Raw genomic sequence first — 19932 nt, 5'->3', positions numbered from 1 at the left:
ATGTGAGGCATCTATTTCTCAAACTAGAGATGTACTTATCCTCTTGTTTAGTTGTAAATCTGGCTGTCCACATCTCTTTCTGTCCTTGTTAGAGACAGTTGTGTTGTCTTTGAAGACTGTAGTGTACACCTTTGTATGAAATTTGTATCTTTGTAAATTTCAAGCAATGTATATCCTTCATTCCTCAAAACAATTATTGACTGATGAGTTTCTAGAGAAAGCGGTTTCTTTTTTTGCCATTTTTACCTAAAATTGACCTTAAGACATGCCAGTCTATTGCATACTGTGGCAACTCAAAAACAAACACAAAGACAACGTTAAGCTTCATTTAATGAACCAAACAGCTTTCAACTGTGTTTGATTTAATGGCCAGTGATTTTCTAGAACCAAATTATCAATTTAGCATGATAACTCAAGGATAAGGTGTTGGAGTGATGGCTGCTGGAAATGGGGCCTGTCTAGATTTGATCAAAAATTACTTTTTTCATATAGTGATGGTGCTGTTTTTTACATCAGGAATATCCTGACTATACTTTGTGATCAGTTGAATGCCACTTTGGTGAATTAAAGTACCAATTTCCTTCCGAAACAGCAAAATCTGTGTATTATTCCAAACTTTTGGCCATCAGTGTAATTATTTTGTAATTTATCAAATATATATTTTTCAAATAAGCAAAGGACAAGTCTAAATAATTTTTGTGGTAATCAACATTATGCCACAAATGCTGTCGATTGACCTTAACTTGTGTTGAATCCGGAACATTCCTTTAATCCGCACCTGCATTTTAAAGTGTCCTAAATAAAGGATAGAAACAGAAGTAAAATGTGTGTTAATCCATAGTTGCTGTTTTTATTCTCTTTGATGTTAAAAACTAATACAAAACCTTTTTTTAAATGTTCATAAGCCATTAACCCACGTGGCCATGCGTAAAAGGTATTTGGAAAACACTGACTTTCCCAGATCCACACTGGCACTCATGCACACTTGAGTGCCCTGTAGCTGCCCTGAGTGACATGCATGTGTTGTATGCTCAGAATCAGTGTGTCACCTGGTGTCTGAATGTGGAACTGCAGCTACTGTCCAGTGCCCTAATTTTGCCTCACACAGACTTGCCTTTGTCCATTTCTGTGTCAAATTAATTGTATCTGCTTTGGGGCTTCTTTTAATTTGACAGCTATAAAATGAAAGCTATAAGATTTTCTTTAGCAAGCCGTAATGAGGTTATTCATTTAAAAAATGTTGTAAAATATAAATGGTCATTTACAGTGTAGGTCTTTATTAAATCCCACCAGTGGTTTTGAAATGCTCAGAAAATTGATACAATTATATAAATTATGAAAGTCATGTATGTGTAATTACCGTAGAAAAAGAAACACAATCATTCCAGTATTGTTTTCCCTTTTGGGTGAAGTGATGCATTTTGGCAGAAACGTTGAATGCAATTTACCATTGAATAAGCATAAAACCCTTCTGAGAAAATCTGAGCTTGTGTAAGTCAATCTCTCTCTCTCTCTCTCTCTCTCTCTCTCTCTCTCTCTCTCTCTCTCTCTCTCTCTCTCTCTCTCTCCCTCTCCCTCTCCCTCTCCTCAGGAGGATCCACGGTTAAAGTATCCTGTTCACATGAGGACAAAAGCATCTCTAGACCCCGGGGACCTCGGCCCACTTCCTGTGAGTATTAAATGAGTACAGCCCACAATTTAACACACTTTCACCTGTTAAGTACCAGAGATGGGAACCAGAAGGCATGTAGTGATTCTGGTTACAATTCTGTTCCCTTAACAAGTCCATAATAGTTATTTTAGTATAAAGACAAGGTGAGTTGTTAGACTGATTCAAACACATATTTCATTAAATTAGGACTGATCAATTAGATTTTTTGACCTATTCTTTAAAAAAACAACTGGCTCATTCGAGTCATTTGGAGTCAGCGGATTTCATATTGTACAGTATGTTGTGTCTGTTATGTGTGTTGATGCAGAATAGCGGTGCAGCAAACACTCTCCGAGTATTTTAGCATGGTGTTCTGTTCGCATAGGCAGACAAATGGATAAAATGCATGGAAGTGATTCTGGTCCTGTAGATTATAATAATGGAACATGTTCTGAATAGGTTTCACAGACCTATTAAGGACCCTCGTCTGACGTGTTGTAACACAGTAACACATAAACATGAGTAGAACTGACATTACAGCAATCCCACAACAAATCAAATTTACAGAATAAAAAATAGGCTGCAACTAATGACAACAAATTATAATAGTTTCAGAATGTGAATACCAGCATTCTGCAATGATGTTTTACAGATTTCTTTGTTGATAGACAAAATCCTCAATCTATTATTTCATTTGAAGTTGCCCCACAGAGTTAGATTTACTTAGGTTAGACTTATTGGGGCTTTGTTCAGATTGACAGCAAAATCGGATTTAAAAACAAAAACAATTATTATTATTATCCGACTTAAATCAGTTAAGTTTTAAAAAACACAATGAACAATATATTTTTGACAGCATTTATTAATCTTATTGTTAGTTAATAAAAATGCAAGTGTTCATTGTTAATTCATGTTAGATTATAGTGCATTAACTATTGTTAACATATACAACTTTTGATTTAAAAAATGCAGTAAAATTATGATAACAAATGTAACCTTCTCGTAAAGTGTTACCATAATATCTCTATGGCAGCTAATGCTGAGGCACTATATATTCATTACACTACTACTAAAACGTCCTAAAGATCTAATTTGAAAAACAAATTGTATTTATTTACGGTGTGAACAGAGCATATCTGAGATGATTTATCTTTTTTGTTTTTTGAGTTTATCTTAGATTATTTATTTTTGTTTCAACCTAGTTTTTTAAAGCATGATTTTCAATGATGTTCATCAATGAAATGGCTCAACAAGTACATTACAGACATTATAGCATAATGTTCATGTAAAGCTGCTTTGAAACTGTGTGTTGTGAAAAGCGACTTGTCTTGACTACCCATAATGCACCCTAAATATAGTGAAAGGGAGCCGTCTACAGAACATCACTAAAATTTGATAGTCTGGAACAAAGCATCCCTGGTGATTGTGTGTGTGTGTGTGTGTGTGTGTGTGTGTGTGTGTGTGTGTGTGTGTGTGTGTGTGTGTGTGTGTGTGATATACCAGGACAATTTTGTAAGTTATAAACTGGTAATCACAAGGTTATTATGCTATAAATGTGCTTTATGAGGACATAGACTAGTGTCCCCATATTTCAAATCGCTTAAAAATCATACTAAACAATGTTTTATTGAAAATGTAAAAATGCAGAAAGTTTCCTGTGATGATTAGGGTTAGGGGTTATGTTAGGTTTAGGGGATAGAATCTATAGTTTGCACGGTATAAAAATCATTGTCTATGGAAAGTCCTCATAAGGATAGGAAAACAAACGTGTGTGTGTGTGTGTGTGTGAGTGAGAGAGAGAGAGAGAGAGAGAGAGAGAGAGAGAGAGAGAGAGAGAGAGAGAGAGAGAGAGAGTTTATTGTATTTTGATTAATCTGTCCTTTAAAGAGGGTTGACACACTATGTGTCTGGATGATGAGATTGTGAAGAAACTCTCTTTTAAAAACATAACATTTCACCTAGCAGAGACACTTAGAATCCGGTGTTTTGTAATCACACCTTCCTTTCTCAGGTTTTCAGTGGGAATACATGCCAGGCACAAACCAGAGAACAGGGGCTTATCTAAGTTGCATGCATGTATTTATGCAAAATTGACAATGTCATGCACATGCATGGAAATGTAAAATACGTATGGAAATAAATGCATATCTGCACCAAAACTTCAAAACCCTTTCAACATTCATTCCTTTGATTTATGGATTTTTGCATCAAATAAAACTGTTAATAAAGCAATAAGCCACGGTAGGCTGTGCTTTACAGTTATTTTTACTACAGGAAGGTGTGTTCTGATAATATCATTCTGGTAATCCTACTGGCCATACTCACCATACATGTTTTGCATCCGTTTGCACAATTTTTTCATTTTTTTTTTTTTAAACACACAGCTTTTATAGTCCTTTTCCTGTGCCTTTAAACGTCCAATCAGAGTTTGAAGTCTGAACTCTCTATTTAATAATATAGATTTTCGGGGCTTGGGTAGCTCAGCGATTATTGACAGTGACTTCCCCTTGAGTCGCAAGTTCGAATACAGGGCGTGCTGAGGGACTCCAGCAAGGTCTCCTAAGCAACCAAATTGGCCCGGTTGCTAGGGAGGGTAGAGTCACATGGGGTAACCTCCTCGTGGTCTCTATAATAAGTGGTTCTCGCTCTTGGTGGGACGCGTGGTGAGTTGTGCGTGGATGCTGCGGATAATAGCGTGAGCCTCCATACGCACTACTTCTTCACGGTAATGCGCTCAACAAGTCACGTGATAAGATGCGTGGATTAGCGATCTCAGACGTGGAGGCAACTGAGATTCATCCTCCACCATCCGGATTGAGGCGAGTAACTATGCCACCACGAGGACTTAGAGCAAATTGGAAAAATAAAAGTAATAATATACATTTTCTCCACCAAATATCTAGGCATACGCGACCTGCTCCCTAAAGTCATTTTGACCCAGAACCACATTTGGAGTTACGTACCAAAGTACAAAGAAAAGTCTCAGCCAACATTTAAAAGATTATATCTGAAAAGAGGCTTGGAGTAAAATAATAATAACTATACCATTATAAAGGTTTACTTTTTACTTGAGAACTCAAAATTATTTTCTGGGACAATAATTTTGCAAACAATGCATCGGAAAGTTTTCCCCTCATCCACAATTGTTTATAGCATCACATTTTGTTTATGATTGATGTTTTAAATGCTAATTTTATGACTCCCTTTAACACAACAATAACAGCAGTGATTTCTCACAAGCTGGTGGTGTGTGTGATTTCTCTCTGGTCTCTCGGTGGCGTGGGGAATATGCTGTGCTCTCCGCTCGATGCTGTTTGTGGCAGAATCTTCCAGAGGAGGTCGGTCCTCTCTCTGCCTGCGTGTTTACCTGCCTGCCCACCAACTCTGACCTCTTCTCCCCTCTTTATCATTACTGGCATGAATGACTGTCTCTCTTTTCCTTTCTGTTGTTCTAACTCACTCTTGTCACACTTTTTTTTTCTTGTTGTCTTTTTTCTTTGTCTTTATCAGTATTTCCACGTTCTCTATAGAGCTCAAGAGTGACCGCTTACTTTTTTCTGTGTGCTGGGTTCCTGAAGTAATTTTCCTATTCATTTTCTTCATAAGCATTAAAATAAAATTAAACCTTGAATCAAACAAACAATCTACAAGATGAATAAAAGCATTATGCCATATTATTCATAGTGCATAGTAATTGAAAAACAGAAAAGTCTGTTTTTTTTATTGATTGCACTCTAAGGCTACAACATCCCATGTTAACTAACATAAAGCAGGTAGCTAACTAAATTTCTTGCCTCCTGGCCTGCCATGCTTTCTTTGTCCATGGATTTGCACTGTAGATATTGCTTTGCTATTGTGGGAAGTGTGGTACTTCATCAGGAATTTGTCAATTAAATATGATATTTCGGGTTCAATACAAGTTCAATCGACAGCATTTGTGACCATGTTGATTGCCACAAAAATAAATTTTGACATGTCCCTTTTCTGTAAAAACAAAAAGTACAAATATGGGTTACAGTGAGGCACTTACAATGGAAGTGAATGGGGCTAATTCTTAGATGTTAAATGTTAGATGTTGTCCAAATCCATAGATGTCGAAGTTTAATTTTATAACTTTGTTGCCATGATGACGCAGCCCCTTTAAAATCTTTACAGCTCAAATATTACACACGTTTTAACAGAGTTTTATCATGCATATGATTTTATAAATGTATAAAATTATAAGCTTCACATTTCTGCCTTTTAAACCCTCCAAATATAGTCTGCCAGCTGATCAATATTGTGGAGGATGAGAGTTTACGAGATTTAATGCCCATTGCATTGAATACGCAACCTACGTGGGGACTAGTTATTTAATTAGTCGACCTCCCACTTAGTCTTTGGGAAATTTTTAATGTTACTTGAATTGGTGATATTTTAGTGAATCTTTTTTACGTGGAAAGTTTTTTTTTTGGAAAATGTTATATGGTTACATATTTTTTTGGTTTTATTTCCTAAAAAAGGAGATAAATGAATTTAAGTATAAAGTAAATTTTCAACACTTTCAAAATCTGCGATTTAACCGCGATTCAAAATTGTTATCGACTGACAGTGCTAATATATACAGCATATACACACCAATCAGCCACAACACTAAAACCACCTGCCTAATATTGTGTAGGTCCCCCTCGTGCTGCCAAAACACCATCAACCTGCATCTCAGAATAGCGTTCAGAGATGCTATTCTTCTCACCACAATTGTACAGAGTGGCTATCTGAGTTACCATCGACTTTGTCAGTTTGAACCAGTCTGGCCATTCTCTGTTGACCTCTCTCATCAACAAGGCATTTCCGTCCACAGAACTGCCGCTCAATGGAATTATAATTTTTTTGGCACCATTCAGAGTAAATTCTAGAGACTGTTGTGCATGAAAATCCCAGGAGATCAGCAGTTAGAGAAATACTCAAACCAGCCCATCTGGCACCAATAATCATGCCACGGTCCAGAGCACAGAGATCAAATTTTTTACCCATTCTGATGGTTGATGTGAACATAAACTGAAGCTCCTTACCCTGACTTGAAAACATTTGTTTTTAAGTATTTTTATGTGAGTTGTGAGTAAATATTGAATGTTTAATTTGAGCATTTATGTATGCACCTCAGTTGATATAGTTCAATTTTATTTGTATTGACATCACTCACTCTCTAGTTATCAATAAAATCCATGTTAGTTGGCCAGTATAGCATATACTATTGCATCATATTGCATCAGCTGTTTCAGAGCTCTTTGTAGGTCTGTCTTGGAAGGTTACATTATCACACATTTTCACCATGAAGCTTTTCAATGGGATTTTTACTTTCCAAACCCTGCTCTTGAGCTCGATTTGTCTTTTTTTATTTATATGTCTCTGACATTGTCTTCATCTTTATCTTTCTCGCTTTCTGTCGGGTGAATTTTAATTAAATTGTGTCATTGAAATGAATGGCAAAAAGTGTCCCAGGTTACCTGAACTCACCTTATACTTATCTCTGCATGTATCTTGACCATCTCTCTCCATCCATCCATCCTCTACTCTGCATCCTTGACTGCACAGCGTGCACCCTGTGCTTCATTCAATGCCAGTTTTGGTTGATGCCCGTTTTAGCACGAGAGCGTTGGTGATTTTGGCTCAGGCTTTAAGCCGTGAACGAAGGTCCTGTCTCTTCAGATCCCCTGTGTGGGCAGTGAAACCGCTTACCTTGATGTTGTGGGTTATGTGTTGTTGGCCTGTTTTAAGATGTGTTTAAATGGCTGTAATTTGTCCCCAGACACAAGTATTAACTTGAGTTCTTGCAGGTCTTGGGGTCTCCGCACTAAAAAGATGAGTGGCTGGTTGTGAATGCGTTTGTCAAAAGAGTGTGGGCGAATGAATAAACGACCAACCTGCTCTCTTCTGCATGGAACCTTATTGTGGAACCACTCCCACACAGAACTAAGGAGTCTTCATATCTTTGTTTATTCCTCCCGTCACGTTCTCCATTGTTGTTTTTGTGTTGGTGTGTCTGTGGTGCTTAAATGCACGTCTTGTGGTTTCGAATGATCTTAACAATATCTTTCTCTTTTCTTCTCTAACTCTCCACAGCCTGGGTGGGAGGAGCGAGTGCATGCTGATGGAAGAACATTCTACATCGACCACAGTAAGGACACTCACTAAATGGTTTCATTTTGTTGATAAAAACAGAACAAGGGAACACTTTAAAGTCAACATGTAGTCAAAATTGACCTTATTTACATTGGGAATAGTTCTCTTATGTTGTTCCAAACCCATATGTCCTTCTTTCTTCTGTGGAATACAATAGAAATAATTTTTAAAAGATGTCCTGTTTGCTGATTTAAATACAATTGCAGTGGAAGGCATGCAATAGGTTTTGGTAAAAAACAAGACAAAATACAAGTTATTTTACTGTAAAAAAACAAACTTTGTCTTCCACCTTAGCTATACTTTGCCGTTTCAGGAGCAATCGTTTATTATAATGTATGAACTTCACCTATGATAGTCAAATAGCTTTTTTAGCATTATTTTTGGCTTTTGTTCTCATTTTTGGCTACTAAAATTGGCCTGATAGTTTACACAGTGATTTGATTCCAGTTAACCTTAAAGTAATAAAGGCAAATAGCAAATAACGATAGATTTGTTAAAGAAGCTTTACTTTTTGGATACGTCAAGACACTCTCGAAGGTAAGCTTTGACCTTTTGTATCGCTGAATACACAGTAGGTAACCTAGGCAGCTACCTGCCAAGGGGCAATTCAGACTGCACAGTGAGATGGATACAAAAATGCCTTCAGTGTGAACAGCCCCTAAGACGGCATCCTAACCAACGTGAAAGTGAAATGCTCCATATCTAAAGCAACTTTCTTAATGGTCACTCGCACAATTGTTTTATTGATACTTTGCGGTAAAATACAAGTATATTTAAAATCAAGAATACGTTTGACTCCGTCCACCATCTTGGATGGATTTTCTCTTTCTTTTTTCTTATAGTAATGTAATACGGGATTGCCTTATGCGTGAAGGATAAATCCGATGTTGTCTTAGAATTTGCCCAAAGTGAGGTATCTTGTAAGGTAGAACACTAAGCCTACACATAAGGGTAGGTTCCTGTCACAGATATGCTCTCAGGTTTCTATTTGTTGTTTTACCTAAGTAACTGTACTCTCTCTTGTGTGATCAATATCTATTTAGATGTTTAAGGTAACACAAGTTTAGAGATCAGTTTACTCATGCATCGTTAAACACGGACATGTCCTCCTTGTCCGTCCCCGTCTCGTTCCAAAACACAGGTGCGTTCGATGTAGTTCATTGACCTCTAAATCTGCTACCGCAGACGATACCCATCGAGTTTGTCAGCCACACACGTTTACAAACATAAGCTCTTAAGTTTTGCCTAGTCCAATGGGCATTCAATCTCGTCCAAATCAGTTTATGTGAACGAATCTTTTGTTTGAGGCTTGAAAACTTCAGCTTCCCTCTAAATTAGTTCTTATATATTTTGTCACTCAAATAACATAAAAGCAATTATATGAAAGAGGTGATATGGGCTGACAAAATTCTTCTCCTCCCTCTCAGACACCAAAAAGACGCAGTGGGAAGATCCTCGCCTTCAGAGTCCTGCCATCACTGGTCCTGTGAGTGACCTTTTATTCTACATGTAACTAATCAGAGTTTGACAGTGAAAATATATTTTTAAAAAGGGCTGTTTTGTGTGTTTATTAGACTTTCTAATAAACTAGTTGTTTTTGAGGGGAGGGGAAAAGCACACCATTATTATCGCAAAAGCACACCATCTCAAGTTTGGCTCTGGTCCAATGACTAATGTTTGGTTCCCCTGATGTATTTGAGAGTCTGTATTTGTTATTTGTCTGTCTTGTTTTAGGCGGTGCCATATTCTAGAGAATTCAAGCAGAAGTACGACTATTTCAGGAAGAAATTAAAGAAACCGGTGAGAAACGGCGTTCTCTCATAGCATTTCAGAAACTTGAATCTCACATTGTATTTCTGGAATCAAACTAAGAGCATTTTTTTCATACTAGGTGTTAAATAATTCTTCACAAGTTAGAACCGGCGTTTACAGTACTGTAATTGTTTCAGGCAATGTGATGCTTAGTGAAGGTGTTAGTTTGTAGCTTAAAGCTGTTAGCTGATGATAACAAACAGGCCAGTTTATTTCAATTAGTCATTTTTGTGATTTAATCACTGACATTTCATAAATATCAGGATAAAACTGTCTGTTATGTTCAGGTCTGTTGTCAAAGTGTGACCCTCTTTCTCTCTCTCCCCCCTCCACAGGCAGATATTCCTAACCGTTTTGAGATGAAGCTTCACAGAAATAACATCTTCGAAGAATCATACAGACGGATCATGTCTCTAAAGAAACCCGACAACCTGAAGGCTCGTCTGTGGATCGAGTTTGAATCAGAGAAAGGTCTGGACTATGGAGGCGTGGCAAGGGAATGGTTCTTCCTGCTCTCCAAGGAGATGTTCAACCCTTATTATGGGCTGTTTGAATACTCAGCCACGTAAGTTGCCTTGAGTATGTGTGCTTGAGTTTGAACATTTCTGGATAATTTGCTTTTACTGGAACCAAAATCCTGAACCACCCACCTCCACTTCTAGCCTCTTATCCATATGTTCTTTAATGTGGATCCAAGAGGCTTTGCTTTAGCACGTCAGACTTGAGTGAACCAGCTTTTCCCCTTCATTTGCAGTTTTTAGCTTGCTTGTTTAATGGTGTTTTGTAGTAGGGTGTCAACATTTAGCTGTAGGCAGGCCTTAGGACTGAAATCACACTGTTGTTAGAGCCACACCAGTATTACATTTCTCCTTCATTAAATGAAACACTGAGTCATTCTCTTTGCATCTTGTCTGTCTCCCTCGCTTCCCTCCTCCCTTCTGTTTTTTTTCCGTTTGTTGCATTTTCTGTGCTCGCACCCAAACGGCCAAACCACAAAGTCAAAGTGTCTGTCTGTCTGTCGGTCACTCTGTCTATGTATCGTACTATCTATCTATGGTTCTCACTGTCTGTCTTTCGTTTTATAGTTCTGTCGTTTTAGCTATTATTCTATTTACCACAAAGTCAAGGTGTCTGTCTATCTCTTTAGCTATCATTCTATTTATCGTTCTCTTAATCTATATCTGTATGTTGTTTTGTCTATCATTCTATCTATCATTTTACATATCTATCTATCGTTTTAGGTATCTATCTATCATTCTACGTATCTATCTATCGTTCTATCTATCGTTCTACGTATCTATCTGTCTATCATTTTATCTATCGATCGTTCTACTTATCTATCTATCGTTCTATGTATCTATCTATCTATCGTTCTACGTATCTATCTATCTATCGTTCTACTTATCTATCTATCTATCGTTCTACGTATCTATCTTTCTATCGTTCTACGTATATATCTTTCTATCGTTCTATTTATCATTCTATCTATCATTCTACGTTTCTATCTATCGTTCTACGAATCTATCTGTCATTCTATCTATCTATCGTTCTACATATCTATCTGTCTATCGTTCTATCTATCTATCATTCTATGTATCTATCTATCTATCGTTCTACATATCTATCTGTCTATCGTTCTATCTATCTATCATTCTATGTATCTATCTATCTATCGTTCTATGTATCTATCTGTCTATCGTTCTATCTATCTATCATTCTATGTATCTATCTATCTATCGTTCTACGTATCTATCTGTCTATCGTTCTATCTATCTATCATTCTATGTATCTATCTATCTATCGTTCTACGTATCTATCTGTCTATCGTTCTATCTATCTATCATTCTATGTATCTATCTATCTATCGTTCTACGTATCTATCTGTCTATCGTTCTATCTATCGTTCTACGTATCTATCTTTCATTCTACGTATCTATCTGTCATTCTATCTATCGTTCTACGTATCTATTTATCTATCATTCTATTGGTCTGTCTATCTATCTATCTATCTATCTATCTATCATGTTCTATTGTTCTGTCTGTTGTTCTGTCTATTGTTCTGTCTGTCTATTTATCTATCTATGATGTTCTATTGTTCTGTCTGTCTGTCGTTCTGTCTATCTACTGTTCTTTGTCTGTCTGTTCTTCTGTCTATTGTTCGTTCTACCTGTCATTCGTTTTATCTTTCCAAATGTTTGTTACTGTTTTACAGATACGGTCTGTTATCTTGTTTGATCCCGCAATTGAATTCAAGTTTAGTGGCACTCATTAGAAGACACAGTGGGACTGGCATTGTCATTCTGTCATTTAACTTCTCTCTTTTTTTTTGTTTGTTTGTCTGGATGCAGAGATAACTACACACTCCAGATCAATTCGAACTCCGGCCTCTGTAATGAAGATCACCTCTCATACTTCAAGTTCATCGGTCGGGTAGCAGGCATGGCTGTGTATCATGGCAAGCTATTGGATGGTATGTGTGCCTGTTACCTTTGAGATGCTATGCTTTCTCATGTGACGTTTTCAATAGTTTTGCAGCTTACTTTTGCAGTTTTTTTTTTATCCTGGTATATCTGTTTTGTCTTGTTTTGTCTTGTCCCTTGAAAGAAATGGCAATATCTTGTTTTTGTTTTTTATATAGGTTTCTTTATTCGACCGTTCTACAAAATGATGCTGGGCAAACAGATCACACTGAATGATATGGAGTCAGTGGTGCGTTTATTCGAACACATTTTAGGATATTATCTAATGTACAACAGCATCACAACACAATTTTCTTTTATTTGAAACTATAAATGCAGAATCATCATTGAAATGTGTTGTTTGAAGGCATTGATTTTGTTGCATACTCCTTAAGTTACTAGTCTATTGCAATTCTGTGTGTGTGTGTGTGTGTGTGTGTGTGTGTGTGTGTGTGTGTGTGTGTGTGTGCGTGTGCGTGTGTGAGCATGTATTTATCACTTTGTGGGGACCAAATGTCCCCATAAGGACAGTAAACCCCTAAATTTTTGACCTTGTGGGGACATTTTGTCGGTCCCCATGAGGAAAACAGCTTATATATTGAAAATGTAAAAATGCAGAAAGTTTTCTTTTAGGTTTAGGGTAGGGTTAGGTTTAGGGGATAGAATATAAAGTTTGTACAGTATAAAAACCATTATGTCTATGGAAAGTACCCAACATGGAAACACTACATGAGTGTGTGTGTGTGTGTGCATGTGTGTGTGTGTGTGTGTGCCATGTAGGACAGTGAATACTACAACTCTCTGAAGTGGATACTAGAAAACGACCCCACAGAACTGGACTTGCGGTTCTGTATTGATGAGGACAACTTTGGACAGGTAACACGTATGGCCTTAACAGTAAAGGGAGTTGGAATTGTTTATCCTTTAATGTGTAAGTGTAAATTGTTGTTGTTTTTTTTTTATATATATATATATAGACGTATCAGGTGGATTTGAAGCCAAGTGGATCAGACATGGTTGTAACCAATGACAACAAAAAGGAATACATAGAGTGAGTTACATATGTAAAACAAACAATTGTCTATTGATATTGTGTCTGTAACATTTCAGTAACAGCAGCTTGTGTGTGTATATATAAATATATATGTGTATATATGTGTGTATGTGTGTGTATATATATGTATATATGTGTGTGTAATTGTATTTTTTATTTTTTCTCTGCACAGCTTGGTGATTCAGTGGCGGTTTGTGAACAGAGTACAGAAGCAGATGAATGCCTTTTTGGAGGTACAAAATAACACCCACCCACACAATAAGTAGCTTTCTGTATTTTCAGCTGTGGCCACTAGGTAGCAGCAAAATATAGCTGTATTTCACTGTACAATTATTTTGGATATCTATATGCCACATGCGATGACATACTAGCTTAAGAATGTTTTGAATTAATTTTGATTGTGTGTTTTAATATTCATTTTACAGGGTTTCACTGAACTCACTCCCATCGACTTGATAAAGATTTTTGATGAAAACGAACTGGAGGTAACAGCACTCTTCCCACATACAGATTACTCAGTGTCGCCGTTGTCATGGAGACTACATCCTCCATGCCTGTTACTTTTATAGAAATATACATATATCCTCATAAAAGTCCAAGACTCTGTCTGTAATATTTTAAAAGGATCATATTTTTACCATAATGTGTTCCTATCTAATTAGTTTTATGCTAAGGGCAAAACAATCCCATTTACAAAGTTTGACAGAACTGTAAAGAGTAGAAAAATATTGGTCTGTGTTAATAATGTTGTTTATCACGCCATATATTTTCTCTCCTCAGCTGTTGATGTGTGGTCTGGGAGATGTAGACGTGAATGACTGGAGACAGCACACGGTCTATAAGAACGGTTACTGCCCAAATCACCCTGTGATACAGTGGTTTTGGAAGGTAAGTAGCCACAGGGGGTGGGTGTGTGTGTGTGTGTGTGTGTGTGTGGGTGTGGGGGTGGGTGGGTGGGTGTGGGGGTGTGTGTGTGTGTGTGTGTGTGTGTGTGTGTGTGTGTGTGTGTGTGTGTGTGTGTGTGTGTGTGTGTGTGTGTGTGTGTGTGGGTGTGCGTTTTTGTGATTTACGAGGACAATTTTGTAAGTTACAAATTAGTAATTACAAGGGTATTATGCTATAAATGTGATTTATGAGGACATTTCTAGTGTCCCCATAATTCAAATCGCTTAAAAATCATACTAAACAATGTTTTATTGAAAAAGTAAAAATGCAGAAAGTTTTCTGTGAGGGTTAGGTGTAGGGGTTGTGTTAGGTTTAGAGGATAGAATCTATAGTTTGTACAGTATAAAAGTCATTATGTCTATGGAAAGTCCTCATAATGATAGGTAGACCAACATGAGTGTGTGTGTGTGTGTGTGTGTGTGTGTGTGTGTGTGTGTGTATGCATGTTTGTGTGCCCCCCATGCTATGTTCACTGCAGGCAGTCACTGATCAAAGTCTGTTCGATGTTATGCTCGTAGCGTGTTTACACTGATGAAAGAGTATTAGATCTTTCTTATCAGCAGTCTGGAGCCAGTCCCTTTTTCTGCATACACAAACTCAAATACATACAAACTCGCCATGAAATGTGCATGTAGCAAATGTGTTGTCTTTGAAACTTCGTTTCTAGTGGATACAAATTCCACTGGTCCTAAAGTAAATTTGTTACATGTTGACATGTCTAGCTCACAACATTACCATTATCTCATTTTCTCCTCCCGATTCTCAACTGTCGCTTTGATTAAAAATATGACAAAATTGGGGCCTAGGAGCTCAGTGAGTATTGATTCTGACTACCACCCCTGGAGTCTTGAGTTAGAATCCAGGGTGTGCTGAGTGACTTCTGCCTGGTCTCCTAAGCAACCAAATTGGCCCGGTTGCTAGGAAGGGTAGAGTCACTTGGGGTAACCTCCTCGTGGTCGCTATAATGTGGTTATCGCTCTCGGTGGGGCACATGGTAAGATGTGCGTGGATGCCGCAGAGAGTAGCGTGAGCCCCACATGCGCTATATCTCCGCGGTGACGTGCTCAACAAGCCACGTGATAAGATGTGTGGGTTGCCAGTCTCAGACGTGGAAGCAACTGAGATTTGTCCTCCACCACCCTTGTGTCACTGGAGCTGCATACAAATAAAGTTGAAAAGATTTTTAGTGGATAATATCCTCTGATGCATACTTAAAATTGAACACTGCCTTTGTATATGTGGCGGAACATGGGTAACTTTTCAAAGCAATAGCATTGCAATTTTTCCGACAGTGTGTTTTTCCTCACATTGCTGATTCATGGATGCATTGCAAGGCATAAGTTGTTCTTGCCATTAGAGTAAGCTTATGAAAATTAGCCAAAAGTGTATGTCATTCTGTCTCTGTTAAGGCTGTGTTGTTAATGGATGCTGAGAAGAGAATCAGACTTCTGCAGTTTGTCACCGGAACATCCAGAGTGCCAATGAACGGCTTTGCTGAACTCTACGGTAAATAATATTCTTCCACAGCTCTCTGAATACCACAACTAAACTTCATTTTATTCAGTTTTGTAAATCTATCCCAATTGTCTTCAGTTAATGTAAATGATGATACAGACTTTATGATAGTTTTAAAAAATTTCTAAATTAAATAGTTTTTGCCTAGTTTGCTGAGTGGTTGATGATGTAATGGATATTCATGTAAAGGAAGATGTTTATTGCAGCTTCCTCTGTTTTCAGCTCTTAGCTCTCCCCTTTAGATCTATAGAATAAGTTTGCTGTCATGTTTTTGGTTCTTGATGTATTGTGTGATCTCTGTATTATGTGCAGGTTCCAATGGGCCGCAGTTGTTTACAATAGAGCAATGGGGGACACCTGACAAACTCCCTCGAGCTCACACGTGGTAAGACCCGTAAGGATATGGCCACTTTATTTATGGAAACAACACCACTTCATGTTTCTGTCATATCTTTTAAAGAATGATTGATTGTTTTGTTTTTAATTTGTTATTATTTTTTTATGGTATAAATAATAGTTCCTTTTTTGTAAAACAAACAGGTTGTTTTGATTATTTCCAATATATAAACAATTCGTGAAAAATGTATATTCGATATTTGGACCTGCTAAGGTTTGATATTAAAAATGTTCTACTACACTATTATATCAGATGTACCAATAAATTGGTAAAAAAAAAATTAAAAATCTTTTTGGAAATGATCCACCTTCTCTGGATTTACTTTTAACAATGATAACAATAATAATTATTATTATTTGTAGTAGTAGTAGTAGTACTATTTAATATTAAATAATAATAGTAATAATAAAATTAATTTTATATATATATATATATATATATATATATATATATATATATATATATATATATATATATATATATATATATATATAAACATTATCATCATTATTATTATTATTACATCATTTATAATATATTATGATATACTGTTTTTAAATAATAGTAAATTTACATGATTATAAATAATAACAAAAATAATTTACTATAGAGAATAACAATATTATTATTTCATTATTTATAATACATTTTTAGAATAGTAAAATGACATTATTATACATAATAATAAAAAATTATAATTTTTTGATAAAAACAATACTATTATTAAAATAATGAAAATAAAAAAATATTTTAGTTTATAATTATTTAATTGTGTTATACAGATTAAATAGTAGCAATAATAAAATAAAATAATTATAAATTATCCTACATTTCTTCATAATTATTTTTTAACGTAATGAATACTGTTTTTGTTATTTTGTAGTCTAATTTACTTGGACTACATATTTAGATTCAGACAGAAATAAAATAAACAATAATGGCACATTTGTTTTGCATTTCATTTATCAGATCAATTATTGGTATCATATCAGTCTTAATAAAACTAAATCGGTAAAATAAATCTCTAGAAAATGTTCTCTCAAATGACTAATGCTTTTCAATGTTTTATGTTGAAATAAGTTTGTTTTCAATGATGTTTTTCTCTCAGCTTTAATCGCCTGGACCTCCCCACTTATGAGTCGTTTGAGGACCTGCGGGAGAAGCTTTTGATGGCGGTAGAGAACGCCCAAGGCTTCGAGGGCGTCGACTAATCAGATCCCTTCATACACATGTGATCTCCTAACACAACTGACAAGCAGAGACATGAACATCAAACACACACGTATACGCAAATATACACATACTCTCAAGTTGCCATTGTACAGTCAGATGTCAGCAGTCGCAGGTGTGTGATGTCAACACAGTATATGCATGTATCTGTTTAGCTGGAACACCATTGGCTGTGGACATGTTTTGAGTCGCCAAACAGCTCTACGATATCCTTCAAACAATATTCACTACCAACAATCTTTCATTTTTATTTTAAAATCTATCTCTGAGGCCATGGCAACTTTTGAATCAGCAGCGATTCGGAGATATTGAAAGAATTTGCTCTGATACACATCAGTGTTTGAACGGGTGGCCTCAGAGTGGGCGTGGCCTTGATACAACATAAAAACAACCACCGTAACCAGACATGTTTCTACATCAATACCACAAACGTAATGCTGAACTCTTTTATCAGGGCTTAATACCACCAGATTACCTTAGGAATCACAGCCTGGATAAAGGATACACCCTTATCCTCAACCTATCCCGCCGACTACACCAAGTTTCCACTTCCTTCATCGAGGATTATTTTTTTATCTTCTTTTGCAAGCCAATAAGCAACAGGATGTTGATAATTGTTTTTAATAGTTTATTATGGCTGTTATTATTATCATTCTTACTGAGTAAATGGATATTTGTACCAACAAAGTGGTTTACTATTTTAAGCAAAGTTATCAAAAATGCATCAATGGCCTAGCTATATTCAAATAAATATCCATATCATTGTGGGTCAAAAAAACAAACAAACAAAAAAACATGGTCAACATGGTTATTGTATTGCTATGAAAACTGGCATGAACATGTATCTTGTGTTTCAATATGATTACGTAGTAATTATAAAGCTATTCTCCTTCTTGGTTGAGAGTAAAATCGAAAAGAAGCTACGGATAAATGTGGACATGCATTGAACATGTAAATGAGTTTGTCGCAGAGGGTTTTCTTCTATTAGAATATGTATTGTTCTTATCTTTATTATTATAATTAAACCTGTTCATAATGTTGTAAATGAGTTTGTTTTGGGGAAAGAAACCATTGGATTCTTCTACTGTATGTGTTAAATCAAACTATTAATGAGCGGCACAGAGTGAAGCTATCTTAAAAAGCGCTGTGATTTAACACTGCAAGTCTCGTAGACTTTCAGTTCGTAAACTTTCTTTCTTTCCTACTTTCTATCTGTCTTTCTTTTGTTCTTTTTTCTTCTAACATCACTACACATAAAAGGGCACTTTATTGATCACACATTAGGGACACGTCACCTTTTTATTTGTGAACTTGAATGTGATTATGTATTTTATTTCTTTTTAAGGCACTTAGTAACATTGATGCAATATCAATTGTTAATAAGTGGCCTGCTGCTACCATATCAGTCATGGAGCAGTGCTTTCAGATTATAGCTTGCCCCATCTGATCTAGAGTCAGTTTGGCTACTCTTCCTTAAAGGAATAGTTCACCCCAAAAATATTCTGTCGTTTACTCGGCCTCATGTTGTTCCAAAGTCATAAGACTTTTATTATTACATGGAAAATAAAAGGACATTTGGAACAACATGAGGGGGAGTAAATGATTGTAGAATTTTCAATTGTGGGTGAGCTATCACTTTAAATGATTAACGGTTGAATTAGACAAGCTGATAACTGTTCCCAGATCAGTTGTGTGAGAGCGAGCTCCATCTGGGGTAAAACTTCAGACTGGTTCTTATTGTATTTTCTTTTTCCGGGTTTTTATCTGTAAACCTGCTCACTCACACTTTCCAGGCCACTGATATGATAATATTATGATTATTGTTATTGTTATAAATTACCCTTCCTTTTTTGTAGGGCAGTTCTTTTTTTATTGATGAGGAACATTTACTTTGGTTCCTGCTCACCACAAGACCTTGCAATTTGTATAATTCGTTCAAAATAAACTGGAAAATTGAATATGGTGTGCTGTTGTATTGCTGTAGTTGTTTGGGGTGTCCTAAGTAATGCAATGGGCTCATTTTTATGTAAATGTTCAACTAATTCATGTTACTTTTGTAATTATTCGAATGGGGGTTTTCAAAGCAAGAAGGCATGTATATAAAGCAAGTGTATTCTAGTTTTAGGTTTCAGTTTAAAGGAATATTCAGAGTTCAATACAACTTAAGCTCAATCGACAGCATTTGTGGAATAATTTTGATTTACTATAAAAAAAAAAATCGACTAGTCCCTCTTTTTCTTAAAAAAAAAAAAAAAAAAAAGCAGAAATCGAGGTTACAGTGAGGTGCTTACAATGGAAGTTTATGGGGGACTATTTGGAGGGTTTAAAAGTTTAAAAGCTTTTGAAATGGTGCAAATTTTTATGTTTACGGATTGAGCCCATTCAGGGAAAAGGAGGGGTGAGTGATTGGGCTTAACTTGTATTGAATCCAGAATATTCCTTTAAACTTGGCTTAACTCCAAAATGTCAGGTTGAGATGAACTATTTTCTGTGTTTTATGGACAGTTCAAAGTCAGAGAAAATGCGAGTGATTGAATGGAGAATGTTGTGTGGAAGAGGGAGGGGGAATGGTTTTCCATTTGCAGACTGTAAACTTTTCTTTGATTTGACCTGTTGCAAAGCTGCGGGAACAGGTAACTGGGGTAAATCTGGCAGCAGTTCAGCCTTTTTAATCTAGTTCTGAGTTGAATCCACAGATTTTTACTAT

At 36.2% G+C, this 19932-nt stretch overlaps 1 protein-coding gene across 11 annotated transcripts in view; it reads left to right on the top strand.

The window, feature by feature from the left end:
* The window catches only part of nedd4l (NEDD4 like E3 ubiquitin protein ligase), a 97325-nt gene extending 78142 nt beyond the window's left edge, over window positions 1-19183 (top strand). For all 11 annotated transcript variants that reach the window (XM_052104153.1, XM_052104152.1, XM_052104151.1 and 8 more), the window contains 15 exons: window positions 1592-1669; window positions 7754-7808; window positions 9241-9299; window positions 9548-9613; window positions 9961-10190; window positions 11974-12095; window positions 12264-12334; window positions 12865-12960; window positions 13062-13135; window positions 13311-13371; window positions 13564-13623; window positions 13919-14026; window positions 15493-15589; window positions 15911-15983; window positions 17104-19183. In XM_052104153.1, the coding sequence (XP_051960113.1) occupies window positions 1592-1669; window positions 7754-7808; window positions 9241-9299; window positions 9548-9613; window positions 9961-10190; window positions 11974-12095; window positions 12264-12334; window positions 12865-12960; window positions 13062-13135; window positions 13311-13371; window positions 13564-13623; window positions 13919-14026; window positions 15493-15589; window positions 15911-15983; window positions 17104-17206 (1353 nt within the window). In that variant the 3' untranslated portion in view covers window positions 17207-19183. The remainder of the gene's footprint in view (window positions 1-1591; window positions 1670-7753; window positions 7809-9240; window positions 9300-9547; window positions 9614-9960; window positions 10191-11973; window positions 12096-12263; window positions 12335-12864; window positions 12961-13061; window positions 13136-13310; window positions 13372-13563; window positions 13624-13918; window positions 14027-15492; window positions 15590-15910; window positions 15984-17103) is intronic.
* Window positions 19184-19932: the final 749 nt, after the last annotated feature.

This window comes from Xyrauchen texanus, chromosome 34 (genome assembly GCF_025860055.1).
Source record: "Xyrauchen texanus isolate HMW12.3.18 chromosome 34, RBS_HiC_50CHRs, whole genome shotgun sequence".
In the NCBI taxonomy this organism is placed as follows: domain Eukaryota; kingdom Metazoa; phylum Chordata; class Actinopteri; order Cypriniformes; family Catostomidae; genus Xyrauchen; species Xyrauchen texanus.
The sequence above is the reverse complement of the archived record's forward strand: the minus strand, read 5'-3'. Positions and strand labels throughout refer to the sequence as shown.